This window comes from Lynx rufus, unplaced genomic scaffold, assembly GCF_022079265.1.
Source record: "Lynx rufus isolate CCGP_SWC_20201006 ecotype Redwood Valley unplaced genomic scaffold, mLynRuf1.p SCAF_1, whole genome shotgun sequence".
Taxonomy (NCBI): domain Eukaryota; kingdom Metazoa; phylum Chordata; class Mammalia; order Carnivora; family Felidae; genus Lynx; species Lynx rufus.
The window spans coordinates 106874225-106888046 of NW_025814823.1; the positions used below are offsets into that span (position 1 = coordinate 106874225).

The 13822-nt window shown below is 36.7% G+C and overlaps 1 protein-coding gene across 1 annotated transcript in view; it reads left to right on the plus strand.

Annotated features, from left to right (window-relative positions):
* ADAMTS19 (ADAM metallopeptidase with thrombospondin type 1 motif 19) overlaps positions 1–13822 on the plus strand; it is a 248895-nt gene that overhangs the window by 134363 nt on the left and 100710 nt on the right. The window contains exons 9-10 of the mRNA XM_047094684.1: positions 8740–8880; positions 10328–10478. Coding sequence (XP_046950640.1) covers positions 8740–8880; positions 10328–10478 — 292 coding nt within the window. The remainder of the gene's footprint in view (positions 1–8739; positions 8881–10327; positions 10479–13822) is intronic.

Consider the following 13822-nt stretch of genomic DNA (forward strand, 5'->3'; position numbering starts at 1 on the left):
ATTGTTATTCTTCCCAGGCTTGGACCACTGCAACACCTGCTTCCCTGGTCTTTTTGCCTTAGCACTTTACCTTTCTGGTGTGTCTCACTCATTAGTTCAGAAATCTGTTTTGTCCTTTCCTACCTGATGAGTGGACTTAGCCTTGGATTCATGACTTTTACAGTGGTCCCCTCTACCTTTCTCACATGATAGTCCACTTCTCCATCTCATGAAGGCAAATGATCCATAATGTTCAAACTTTGTCTTTACTAATGTTTTTTTCTTATTTCAACTCCCAGTCCTACTGATGTGTAGATCTTCCAATTTTCTTTATCCATTAATGGTCAAGACAAGTGCTATCACTTTTTGGAAATATATTTTTTTTCAACGTTTATCTATTTTTGGGACAGAGAGAGACAGAGCATGAACGGGGGAAGGGCAGAGAGAGAGGGAGACACAGAATCGGAAACAGGCTCCAGGCTCTGAGCCATCAGCCCAGAGCCCGACGCGGGGCTCGAACTCACGGACCGCGAGATCGTGACCTGGCTGAAGTCGGACGCTTAACCGACTGCGCCACCCAGGCGCCCCTGGAAATATATTTTTTAATTTCCTTGCAGTGTTTATTGTAAATATCCCTTAATTTCTAATATATACTGATTTGTACTGATATTTCTACCCCCTACACACATACCCTACTGAACAGCAGTCTCTATGAAAATAGAATTACTGTGTAATACATTTTTTTCTCCCACAGCACAAAGTTGAGTGCATTGGGCATTATAGGCACTTGAATATTTGTTTGAATGCGTAAGCATTTGTTGTACAAATACTCATCTCTTGGTCAGTCATCTTGAGCTTTACAATAGAGGATAGTTGAGTTCAAGAAGTAGAAGACAGGAATTAGTTTGGGTCAAGGAATGCAGTTGCCTTCACTGAGCAAAAAAAAAAAAAAAAAAAGGTAGTTTTATAACTATGCAAATACAAATATTGCAAAATGGTTTTTGGTACCTAATATTTTGTATTTATATATAAAATAAATTATGTGGAAATGGAGTGGTTATGTATTAATTACGATGAAGTCTATCTTGAAGTCTGGTTACAGGCCTATCCTGCTATTTCATACAAGTCCTGAAGTCATAGACTTGGAAGGGCCAAATCCAGCAGTTTAGTGATAGGATTATTTAATCTAAAATTCTTCTAATTCAATAAGAAGCTAGCATATGCCCCAGGAGGCATCCTGTCAAACATAAATTTGGCTGATCTCTCTCTCTCTCTTAATTTGCAAGAGGAGTTCCTTTTGAAAGGGAATAAGATGTTTGCTTTTCATTCTACATTGATGTGCATCAATATGTCTACTATAAGAAAGAGGATCTATGCCAAAGGGACAGTAGGCAAACAATAAAAAGTAAACGAGAAATGAAGATAAAGGCATTACATCGTAATCTAAGACTGTTAGACCAGGAAACAGGAAGTAATAACAGATTGCTATAGTAGACAAAAAACAAATATACTCTTACCTCTAGAAATCCATTGTTCCTTAAAATGTTCAAACTTAATTATTCTGTAATTAATACTCTTTGACCAACTCAAATTGGTAATGGCCACATGTAACCACGTTGTTCTCTTTAACCACATTCTACCCTCTAGGATTCCCTACAGCAAAAGTCACAAGTATCTTCCTGTGGTACACATGCCTTGGTTAAGGTTAGAAACTACTCAGTGGGCAGGTGATAGGGAAAATTTATTAGAGAAGGGGACTGGGGCTGGAATTCTTGTCGTGCCAGGTACTCACTGAATAAACTTTAGGCAAGTCAATGTGTCTGTACTAATTTTCTTCATCCCTACAATTTGGATAAGTTTGCCTTTCAAGGTTCACTGTTGGATTGTTCATGCTTTAATTGCATGGCACAGTGGTTAACACATAATACAGAGTGAATGAATAATAATAATAATCAGTAGTGGTATATTTATTTTTATGAATGCTTTAATGTACAAAGGAGATTTTCAGCTTCCATGGGTCATACATCCCTCTGTTCATTCAAGGAGTGATTTCATATCCTTTAGAATTCTTACCGGATTGGCAGGAAGTGAACATATTATGGAGACCCTTATAGACCACTGACACAGCTTTTGTATTTGATACTTTATTTAGACAATGATACCAGTTAGAGTAATAAGTAGTTTGTCCAAGTTAATAATCATAATGGGACTTTAGCCAGTATAGATGTGGCAGCATTCCCACACACCCAGGTTCTCTCCAAACATAGGTTTGGATGTCAGAGTGAGTAGGTGGAAGAGGGAAAAAATCACCCAGCTAATGAGTGGTCTTACAGGAATTGGCTTTCTGTTTGTATTTCTCTAATGTATCTTGGCAAATGTGTGGTCCAGAGTCAGGCAAGCAGCTTTTCTCGAACAGATCACCTACAGATCTTTCAGGCTTACGGGTTTCCCTAAATCAGTAGAAGTCATATTAGTTTCAACTTGCTGTCACATTTGCAGAATATTTAGTTGCTTCTCTGATACTGTATCAGTGGCTAGGTCTGTAGACATTTATTTAATAAGGTATTGAACTAAATATATCAAGGAATTAAAATATGTTCTTCAAACACTTAAATTCTAGATGGTGCTAAATTCACTAAAAATAGAAGGTAGTTCTGATATGTATACATGCCGTATATTTGAAAGCCACAGAAGTTAAGAACCATGGAAAATATATGCTAGAATTTATTGAAGAGTCTTTTATGCAGGGAGATGGTCTTAAAATGGGGGTTGCATTTGTAATTATAGACAATCTGGGGAAAGCATTCTGATAGGAGAGAATTATACAAAATGATAGGCTGGAATTAAGTGTTCCTGTGAAAATTAGATTGAAGTGAGTTTACAGATTATTTGAAAAATAAGATAAAAATCTTGGATTTTTGTCGTATAGGTCAGTACTTTTTAGAATTTTGAGTAAGAATCATCTAGAAAATGACTTGAAATAAAGTTTCTTAGGCCTTATCTCTAAATAGTCTTGTTCAATCAGTTGAGGCAGGATACAGGATTCTGCATTTTAACTAACCCAACATCAGCATCCCTAGGTTTCTTTTTAAATTTTTTAATGTTTTATTTATTTTTGAGACAGAGACAGACAGCATGAGTGGGGGAGGAGCAGAGAGAGAGGGAGACACAGAATCGAAAAGAGGCTCCAGGCTCTGAGCTGTCAGCCCAGAGCCCGACGCAGGGCTTGAACCCACAAACCGTGATGAGATCATGACCTGAGCCGAAGTCGGATGCCCAACCGACTGAGCCTCCCAGGTGCCCCAACATCCCTAGGTTTCTGATGCACATAGTTCATTATTCATATTTTCAGTGTCACTGGTTGCCAAGGAATATTAAAATATTTTGCCTAAGCAACTAGGTTTTTGTATTAATGTATTCATAACAAACTAAATTCATTAAAGCATGGTTTACTAAAGCAAAGAGTTAAGGGGCACAAGGTCAGTCAGGCAGACATGACAAGAGTCCAGAATTCAAGAGGATCAGCACTGGTCTTCATTGGTATAACTAGCTGTGGAAAGGGAGGGAGGGGTAGGAGAGCTTTAAGGAATACAGAGCTAACAGGGTCCAGGCATGCGTTAGCTTCCTAAGGCAAGGATAGTGTGTCCTAACCCCAGGAGAGAATAAACTCCTTGAGGGTAGGAACTGAATCTTGCTCATTTTTATGACCCCAGCTCAGTGCAGCATGCAGCAAATACTGCGTTCCCAAGTGTTTGTTCATTTGCTAGATGAAGCTACCTCATATGCACAGCAAGGTCAAAAGTAATCCCTGTTTTTGTACCTCTACTTTTTTTTTTTAAACGTTTATTTACTTTTGAGACAGAGAGAGAGCATGAATGGGGGGAGGGTCAGAGAGAGAGAGGGAGACACAGAATCTGAAACAGGCCCCAGGCTCTGAGCTGTCAGCACAGAGCCCGACGCGGGGCTCGAACTCACAAACCACGAGATCATGACCTGAGCCGAAGTCGGCCGCTTAACCGACTGAGCCACCCAGGCGCCCCTGTACCTCTACTTTTTAGAACATTTTTGACATTGTTGCTGTCTGCCTTTACACGGTCTTTGGACTTCCAATAGAAGTACATATTTCACTGTTTTGTGACAACTGACAGTTAAATAATTAAAATTATTCAAAATATAAAAAGTAATAAAAATACTTTGTACTCCCCCCCCCCACCGTGAGCACACAGCCGCTAAGTTACTCCAAATAAGATGTAGCCACGGAATTGTAGGAAATTGTTATTTTGTGGAAATATACTTCCACTTAGACATTAGGACAGTTTGTTTCTTTTTTCAAATAAAATTTTCTATATAATATAGAACTTCTAGTGGGAAATAATACATCATGGTGAAATATTTAATATATTGAGCACAAAAAATTTAGTCTTCTAAAGAATTACTGTTTACAAATCTGACCCTTTCCAAATTATGCAAAAAATGTGAGTGAATTCATAAATGTTCTCTTCTCTAACTCTTTAAACATCAAAAGGGACCATCTTCAAAATCCAAATGTTTCTCCAGCTTTCCGCAGGATATCACAAAACTTCCTGGCAGTGACTTTTAAACAAGTTGAGAAGTTTTATAAGATAAAAATATTTTTTCAGTTGACTTGACAACCATGTACAATGTTAGTAGAGAGTTTATTTGCCCTAGGCTCTTTGTCAAAATGAATTTAAACTGAGATTATTAAAATGTAGCTCAGTTGCAGAAGTATGAGGAGAGGTGTTGCTAATGTCTTACTTCAAGAATGTTCTCCATACAATGCACACGACTTTGTTTTAGAACTGTATACGTAGAGGTGCATTTCTGCTAACAGGAGACATTTAAAATTATTCATAAAACAAAAAAGATTATATGCATTAATGTAGAGTTTTGATTCAGAAAGAGATGCACTATAGTTGGTTGTTTGGAGATCTTTCTGACCATCAGATTGCCTGGGTCTGAGTCCCATCTCCCCAATTAACCTCAGCACCTTCTGCATCTACAGAATAGTCATAATAATAGACACATAATGGAGATATTGTGAGGATTAAGTGATATCATCATTGGAAATGATTATTACAGTGACTGGTACAAAGGTTCACAATTATTTGTTTTCTTTCAAATCTGTAGAATTGGAACTAAGCAGTGTTTCCTGATATTTCCAGATATGTGGTTAAAAAAAAAAGGCCCTGTCCCAATTTTTTTCTTTAATGATAATCTTTTCTGTTACAAGTTAAACAGCTTTAGGAAAATTTAACTAATGGTAAACAATGGTTGAATCACTAGATCTCTCCATGGCTGTAGCTAATTTCTTACATGAGAATCAAGATCCCAAAAGGATCATCTGGATGAGAGGTTGTAATCTTCCCAATTTGGAAAATCACATTACACCACTTTGGGAAAATGTCCAAATTGCTAACTCTTGGAAGCAAAACCTCTTCTCTCAAATGGACACATTATTTAAGAAGTTTTATTGTTTCTGAAAAAGACCAGTTGCCTTTCAGGAATAATAGCATTTGTGTATGCTTTGAAAGACGGTACCACCACAGATGGAAGAGTTGAGTGTGTTCCATGCGGCAAGTGGCTGTTGATAAAACAGGGTCACCCGGCAACGTGTGCTGTGGCCAGAATCCCTCCCTGGTGGAGGTGAGACAGTGATCCTGGCAAGGGCTGCCTCAGGACTGTACTGTTAGAAACACATTAAGGGGTTTTAAGCAATTTGTGAGATTCTGCTTTATTTGCAGTTTCTTATTTTAATTAGTTAACATCCAAGCAAAGTAAATTCTTGCCATTATTCTTTACTTGGTTTTCCTTAAAGTCCACAACTTTCACCAAAGTTCACAAAGACAACAAATTACATATAATGATGTTTTTATCTCTTTGTGCTATTTGACAAGTTAGAAGAATAAGATATCTCAGATGTATTGCCCCAATAAAAAGAATAATTATGGGTTGCTACTATATTCTAGACATTGGGTCAGGCATTTTACATCATCCTCATAAGATTTTCCTAGCAATCAGTTAAGAAAACGGGGCGCCTGGATGGCTCAGTCGGTTAAGCGGCCGACTTCGGATCAGGTCATGATCTCGCAGTCCATGAGTTCCAGCCCAATGTCAGGCTCTGCGCTGACAGTTCGGAGCCTGGAGCCTGTTTTGGATTCTGTGTCTCCCTCTCTCTGACCCTCCTCCGTTCATGCTCTGTCTCTCTCTGTCTCAAAAATAAATAAACGTTAAAAATTTTTTTTAAAAAAAGAAAGCATTTATTTCTAAATATTATTACTTACTTGTATCTAGTCCCATGAATTAGGGGGAGGGAGACACAGAACTCAAATCTCTTTCAACTTCAACATCTTTCACCCTACCTCCCGGCAACTAAACTGGTCCATAATGACTCCACATCATTTCTTACTTTTCCTCCCTATCGTCGAAGTATGAAAAACATTTATCTTCCTATTCTCTGTCCATCATCCTATTAATATGTGTTGATACAGAACCTATTTAAAGACATTAATTAGAATAGGAAAGAAAAATATGGTTCAACATGGAGCTGAATTTTTCTGACACTGAAGTATGGAAAATGATATTCAATAATGTATTTTCGTTTTTATTAGTCTTCTAAGTTAGCAAATGGAGTGAATTCTTAACTCATTATTCTTAACTCATAAATTACTTATTCCGTCCATATCATTTTCTCCTTCCAAAAACATGTTAAATATAACAATTTTAATTCAAAGTTTTAATTTATCTCAGTGAAAAAATAGTTGGCCTTGATATTTTTTATTTTGATTTGAGAAAACATAGGTAGTCTAGTTGTGATTTCCCTTAGCAGCCTCTATAACAATTCTTTTTATAGTATTTTAAATATAGTGTAGATATTCTTGTTATTTGCTATTTTTATTATGAAAGACTGTTTTATCATCTAGATTTTAAAGGGAACACTTGACTATCCTGCCATCATTTCATACTCAGCCTGGAGAAAAACACATTTCTCCTCTTCCAATTTTTTCAGTATTAACCTTCACTATGAGAATTCGGTAGAGATTATATGAAGGTTTTCCTGAAACAGAAGCGATTCTCCGTGGTGACTTGATTCAGTGTTTATGTATGGTTTATAGAATATGATTCCAGTATGCCAGCAGTTCAGAGAGATGAGCCAGTTCCTACCCTCAAGAAGTTGCAGCATTAGCCAGAAGTAAAAATGCATAATGCGTTGTTGCCAGTGCGATAACAATGTGGTTCACAGAATCCTGCGGTAGGACAGAGAGTACACATAGGTGAGATGAAGTTAGTGAAAGAAAACCTCGTGAAGGTCATCGACAGTAATCTCGAAGATTAAGTAGAATTTATCCAGGCGAAGACATCGAAGGATAGGCACTTTGGGCAGGGCAGGAGAGGGAATGGAATTCACAGATGCCAAATAGGTAATGGTCAGTCACATGATTCCTGAGCCAGCCTGCTCAGTTCAGACAGCCCCACTTTCCACCTTCTCACTGTATAACCTTGGGAAAGTTCATTCTCATCAGCAGACTTGGATTATACTAGTACCTACATCATTGAATCATTTAATTCAGGCTTATAACCCCTTTGTATGGTGCATGACACACAAAAAATTCTAAATAACAATTAATTGTGAAAGAATAAGAAACCGCATACTGTTGGGGAAACTAGAAATCATTCGCTGAATAGAAAATGCCATAAAGGACCTGGAAGAAAATAAAGAGACTTTGTACGATGTTGAAGAGCTGAAAGTGCCATATAGGTAACAGGGAGGCAGATTGTGTTTTAAATAGACTTCCCTGGGGCACAGCAGGAGGAGAAACAGGGAGAATGTTGGTAAAGGTTAGAGGCGCAGAACGCAATAATGACATAATAATTATTGAGACTAAATACTTAATAATCCTTTGTAATAGTAACAAAGGAACTGAAAGGAAGTGACAGTTGAGACAAATATTTAGGAAGTAGCACTGGCAGAACTTGCCCTCTGACACTTAATAAAACCAAATAGCCTGGGTGGTGATCTGAGACAAAGGATAAAAGACCTGAAGATTCTTGATTTGGCAGACTGGGTGGCTAGTGAATGCATAAAAGAGACAGTACAGGAATAAATCAAGGCTTGAAAGAGAAAATAATGAGGGCAGTTTCTAGACATATTGAATTTAATATTCTTCTAGTACACCCATTTGGAGGTAAGTCAGCTTTTTAAAGAGTTTCAGCTTGAAGCAATAGATTCAAGATTCACTAGAAGAAGTAAAGATGGCCAGAAATGTGAAGGTTTCCCAGGGATAGTTTGTGTTTAATGATGAATGGAAGAAGAAAGTCTAATGAAGCAGATGGGGAAAATAATAGTTTTAATGTGGTTTCAGATTTGTTAAAAGCGATGAGTAAAGGATCTCCAGGCAAGAACAAGAATTTAATGTGGTTGAATAGAAACTTTCTATTTCTATATGTTTCATACATACAACTCTGAAAATTTTATCTATAGACCTTTTTGAAAATAGATGACTAAACATGTTATTTGCTAGATTCATTGGGAAATATGTTTCCCTCAGTAAAAATATTTATCTTTAATCTAGATAACAAAATTTCAAAAAAAATCAATCTGATATCTAATTTTATTTTGATTTTTAAAACTAATTTATCTCCCATTAGTTTCAGTATTTATCTGTTATTTAATTGCCTTTATAAATCGTTAAGATATACTTACCTAATGTAATTTTTTATTTTAATTATATTCTGAATCAGCATGGGCATTAATCATGACAATGACCACCCATCATGTGCTGATGGTCTTCATATCATGTCTGGTGAATGGATTAAAGGACAAAATCTTGGTGATGTTTCATGGTCCCGATGTAGCAAGGAAGATTTGGAAAGATTTCTAAGGTACTGAGGTCATTTACTATTGTTGCATTGTCAATGTTTACATGTGCCTGCTTCCTCTACCAACCAGGGAAGGTGGCACAGTAGAGTGGAAAGGACACCCGATTAGGGATCAAGGCACTCAGTTCTAATGCTGGCCCTTCCACTGACTCGGAGAGTGTGAATTGGAACATATTATTTAACCCATCTGCTTCTTAGTGTCCACATTTTCTAATAAAAGAACAAGCAAGGTGATTTGTAAGGTTGGAAAATTATCTATCAGTGTTTCCTTACCTCTTTGAAATTTCCCAGTGGAAAATATTCTCATTGTTCATCACTCAGCACATCTGTTATCACAAAGAACCTCTTTAACAAAAGCTCCACTCTTCCATTATGATACTTCTAAGCTGTGGATTTTTTTCATTAATACATCATTTTCACCATTATAATAGTTCTCATTCTCTTCTTCCCACCTTCAACAGAGGGAACAGTTTATGTCTGGTTGGAAAAAGAAGTGAAAAATATTAGTATTGTTCAAATTTTCATTTTAAATCCCTTGTTCTTTACTTATCTCTTTGGTAAATAAATGAACAAGCAGAAACAGTATGAGATACACAAAGCAGTTAGTGAGTGAGAGATGCTTAAAGTATCCAAAAGTCTCACTAAGAAATATAGGAACATTGAGCTAGTTAAATTCACAATACAGATAAATTTTATTCATTTTTCCATACCGTTTAAATTGGCAAGCCTATTTTTTCTGTTAAATGAATATTAAAATCCACTAAAATATACTGTTTATTACATTACCATAACTCTGGTGTGAAATGTATGCAGTACGTTCAGTCATGATAGTGTAGAGACCGGTACATAGAACATGTAATATTGGAACATACCACCTCTCTGCAACAGTCACCCTTCGATGTTCCCAAGGAACATGTATGATTTTGTATGGCTGCCTTCACAAGAATCAGAACCATGATAAAATTAAATGTCATCTCATAAATGGAAGTTGTATTACAATGTCAAGTACAAAAATATGTACAAATACTCACTTGACAATGCCTTCCGTATTTTCTTTAAGTCCTCGAACATAATTCATTTCTTACCTTCACACATTACTTTTGGTCAGGTTACTCTCTGAGTCTGAGCTTCTTAATCTTATAAATATGCAAAGTCATAATCACCTCACAGTGTTATGTAGATTAGCTGAGTCAATCCGTATGAAAGGCCTTAATAAACCAAAAAATCATCATGTTCAATATTATTATTATTATTATTAGGATTATCTTACATAGTTGTACATAAACGATTCTCACATATGGAGTGATTTCTATGAGTATTCAGTAGAAGAACTTATAAATAAAAGTAAGAACATATTTTTAACATTCTAAAAATGTTTCCTGTTGCTATGCTAATTATAACAAGTTTTTACATTAAATTCAAAATTTTACACATATCTGCGTATTGCCAGGTCAAAGGCCAGTAGCTGCTTGCTACAGACAAATCCCCAGAGTGTCAATTCCGTGATGGTTCCTTCCAAGTTGCCAGGGATGACCTACACTGCTGATGAGCAATGTCAGATTCTCTTTGGGCCATTGGCTTCCTTTTGTCAAGAGATGCAGGTAAGGGTTGTGTCCAGGTGCGAATTTTCAAGTGTATGTTCACATTCATAATTGAGAAGTATTGATCGGAGGTGGGGAAGATGACTTTATTTTAGCACATGCAGCTCTTTTGAGAGCACCCTAATCTTGGAAAGAAGGATTTTCTAAGAGAAGATAACTTTATTTTTTTCCCCCTGGCACTTTGGAAGTGGTAGAAATAAGATGTGGGCATTTAATCTAAGTCAGGAAGGAATGACCCAAGAATTTCAACTTCAAAAATGGTCCCTGAGTCAGGGAAGTATTTATATTGGGCCATTTCATTGCTTCTCTTTTAAATCTTTTACTTTCATACGTGGTAGGTAACTGGGAGAAAATGTAAGAAAAAGGATATATGAACATGTAATTGTGGAGGAAGAGTTGTATCTTTTAACCCTAAAAATAAAATCTTAAAAATATGTTCTAGAACAAACACTAGAGAGTACATTTTTAAATAGTTAAACTAGAGGGAAGGGGTAAATATATGATGGGAAACTTAAGTCTTGTCTATGTATTAGTATTCACATGGCCACTAATTACTCAGATAGGCCAGTTGTACCAGTGTAGAAAATAGGAAGTCTGAAAGATTGAGCAAAATGACATTAATTGATGTAAGAATTTTAGCTCTTTTTACTTTCCCTTCTTTCCTTTCTCCTTTTTTTCTGCTGCCCATCCCTTAGCTTCTCATCCCTTCCCACCTCTTCCCAACACACACACACACACACACACACACACACACACACACACATACACTTTGTATTGCAGGAATAAACCAATAGTCGTGCTTAGAGTGAATTGGTAGCTGTATTTCATTCTACCTAAGTTTCGGTGATTGCCTCAAAGGATTTTTCGCTTGTTGAAGATAATGCTGTTTGGATTACTGGCAGCATAATTAAAATCCATTATAAGTCAACAAGTATATGGCATTATGACATATTTTATGCTCTCTCTTCTTTGTAGTTCTTATTAAAGGAGTTGTTCACTTATTATTTTCTTCTCATCCATTCCCCACACTAGTGTGTGAACTCCATGAGAACAGAGAATGTTTCTACAGCGTCTAGTCCAGTGGCTGGCACGTGGTAGGCACTCAGTGAATACTTGACTTAAGATTAAAAGAAGTGGGTGTATGAAGGAGTTGGAGCCACATTAAATGTGACTTGTCAATGGGCAGCTGGGTGGCTCAGTCGATTAAGCATCTGACGTCGGCTCCGGTCATGATCTCACAGTCCGTGAGTTCGAGCCCCATGTCATGCTCTGTGCTGATAGCTCAGAGCCTGGAGCCAGCTTCAGATTCTGTGCCTCCCTCTCTCTCTGCCTCTCCCGCTGTCATGTCCAGTTTATTTCTCTCTCTCAAAAATAAATAAACATTAAAAAAAATGTGACTTGTCAAAAGATATATCGACCATAATATCCATCTGGCAGTGATGGAGCTCAAAAGGGAATGGCTGGTGTAGGTGTGTAATTGTGACTTGTTCCCAAGGGTTTACATGTAGCACAGCTATGACTCCTTGGAACTTAGCGTCAGGTGTGATCAATGCAACAGTAGGAGCTTGGCTTTGTACAGTCTGTCCTTGATACCTCCCTGATGTCATCTACCAACCTTCTTGTTCACTCTACGCTCATTCAGGACCTTTAGACAATCAACAAAGTGGGTTACAGTCTTTCTTAAATCTTCATGGCAAAATGAATGTTTTCAGGCAGGTACATTTTCATCTGCTGAAATTGGCATTGTTTTGGAAAACAAACTAGGCTGTTCATGGTCACCATTGTAGAAATACTTGGGAGGAAGTTTCAAGTCATGTAGTAGAGAGAATTGATAGAGCTGATAAATGGAAGACTTTCATGTTTTATAAAGTACCCCAAGTGTTAGACACTGCAAATGATCAACCACACGCATGATTTTGGTAAATTTTACATTATTTTCACAAACATTATCTTTAAAAGCTTTTAGAATTTATTTTATATTGTAGTTGGTTAAATTTTCCTAATACCATTGTACAATATTTCCAACTATAAAATATCTGCCACATAGTACGTAAATCATTTATATTTATGATCTAATTTGATTCCCATAAAAAGTATAGTTATTATTCAATTCTATTTTACAGATCAACAATTTAAGGCCTGTAGAAGCTAAGTATTAACAATTAAGTTCTTATACCTATCAAGAAAGAGTGTTAGGTGCAAATCCAAGCAATGGAGTACATTTAAACTGCTATGTTTTATTGCCTCTTGGGGAACTCAAACTTCTTTATGGGTTAAAATCATAGATCATATCCTGTGTTTGGACTCAATTCATTTCTTCTGCTACTGTGCCTGTATCATCAGGATTAAGAAATATCTTGATTGCTTTTTTTTATTTTTCTAAGCTTTTTGCTCTATTTATATGTTATTTCTCACTAACCTACCTGCATGGATTTTTTTCCATCTCTGAAAATATAAGTGTTTGTTATAGGATTTTAAATCTATGTTTCTCAATGTCCTAGGATGTTGCTTTGTTTTAAGCTGGGCATTTTTCAAGTTAAATGGAGTTTTAGATTTAGGTATTCAGAAATGTTTTCCTTTTTATATATTCAAGCTTTATATGTGTGACGCTTTTATTTAGAAAATCAGTTTTTTCCTTGCTTCCACATCTGTGTAATATCTATTAAAATTATTTTTAAAATACACCAAAAAGAATTGGATTGCTGTGGTAGCCAAGGAAAAGCAATACCTCTGAGTCAGGGTTTGATTGGAGAACACTGACTGGAGGGGCGTGGACCCAGTGTTTAACAATGGTTCCACCTCTTATTCGTCATGTAGACTTAGTCAAAACTTTTTTCTCTTTAAGATACACTGTATAGAACAAGAAGTTGGACTATGTTATCTTTCCAAGTCTTAGAGCTAAGAGAATGGACTTCTGGGACTCTAAAATAGTTTTCTGATACAACTATTGAAAATTATCATTTCAGGGGCGCCTGGGTGGCGCAGTCGGTTAAGCGTCCGACTTCAGCCAGGTCACGATCTCGCGGTCCGTGAGTTCGAGCCCCGCGTCGGGCTCTGGGCTGATGGCTCAGAGCCTGGAGCCTGTTTCCGATTCTGTGTCTCCCTCTCTCTCTGCCCCTCCCCCATTCATGCTCTGTCTCTCTCTGTCCCAAAAATAAATAAACGTTGAAAAAAAAATTTTTTTTTAAAAAAAAAGAAAATTATCATTTCAATTCCAAATTAGTGCAAAGTGTAGTAACCAGATAAATAGTGCCATTGAAGAATTTATTTACAAATTCAGTTACTAATTTGATAAATATTGAATTCCAACTCTTTTTCAAGCACATTTCTGTACACTAATAATA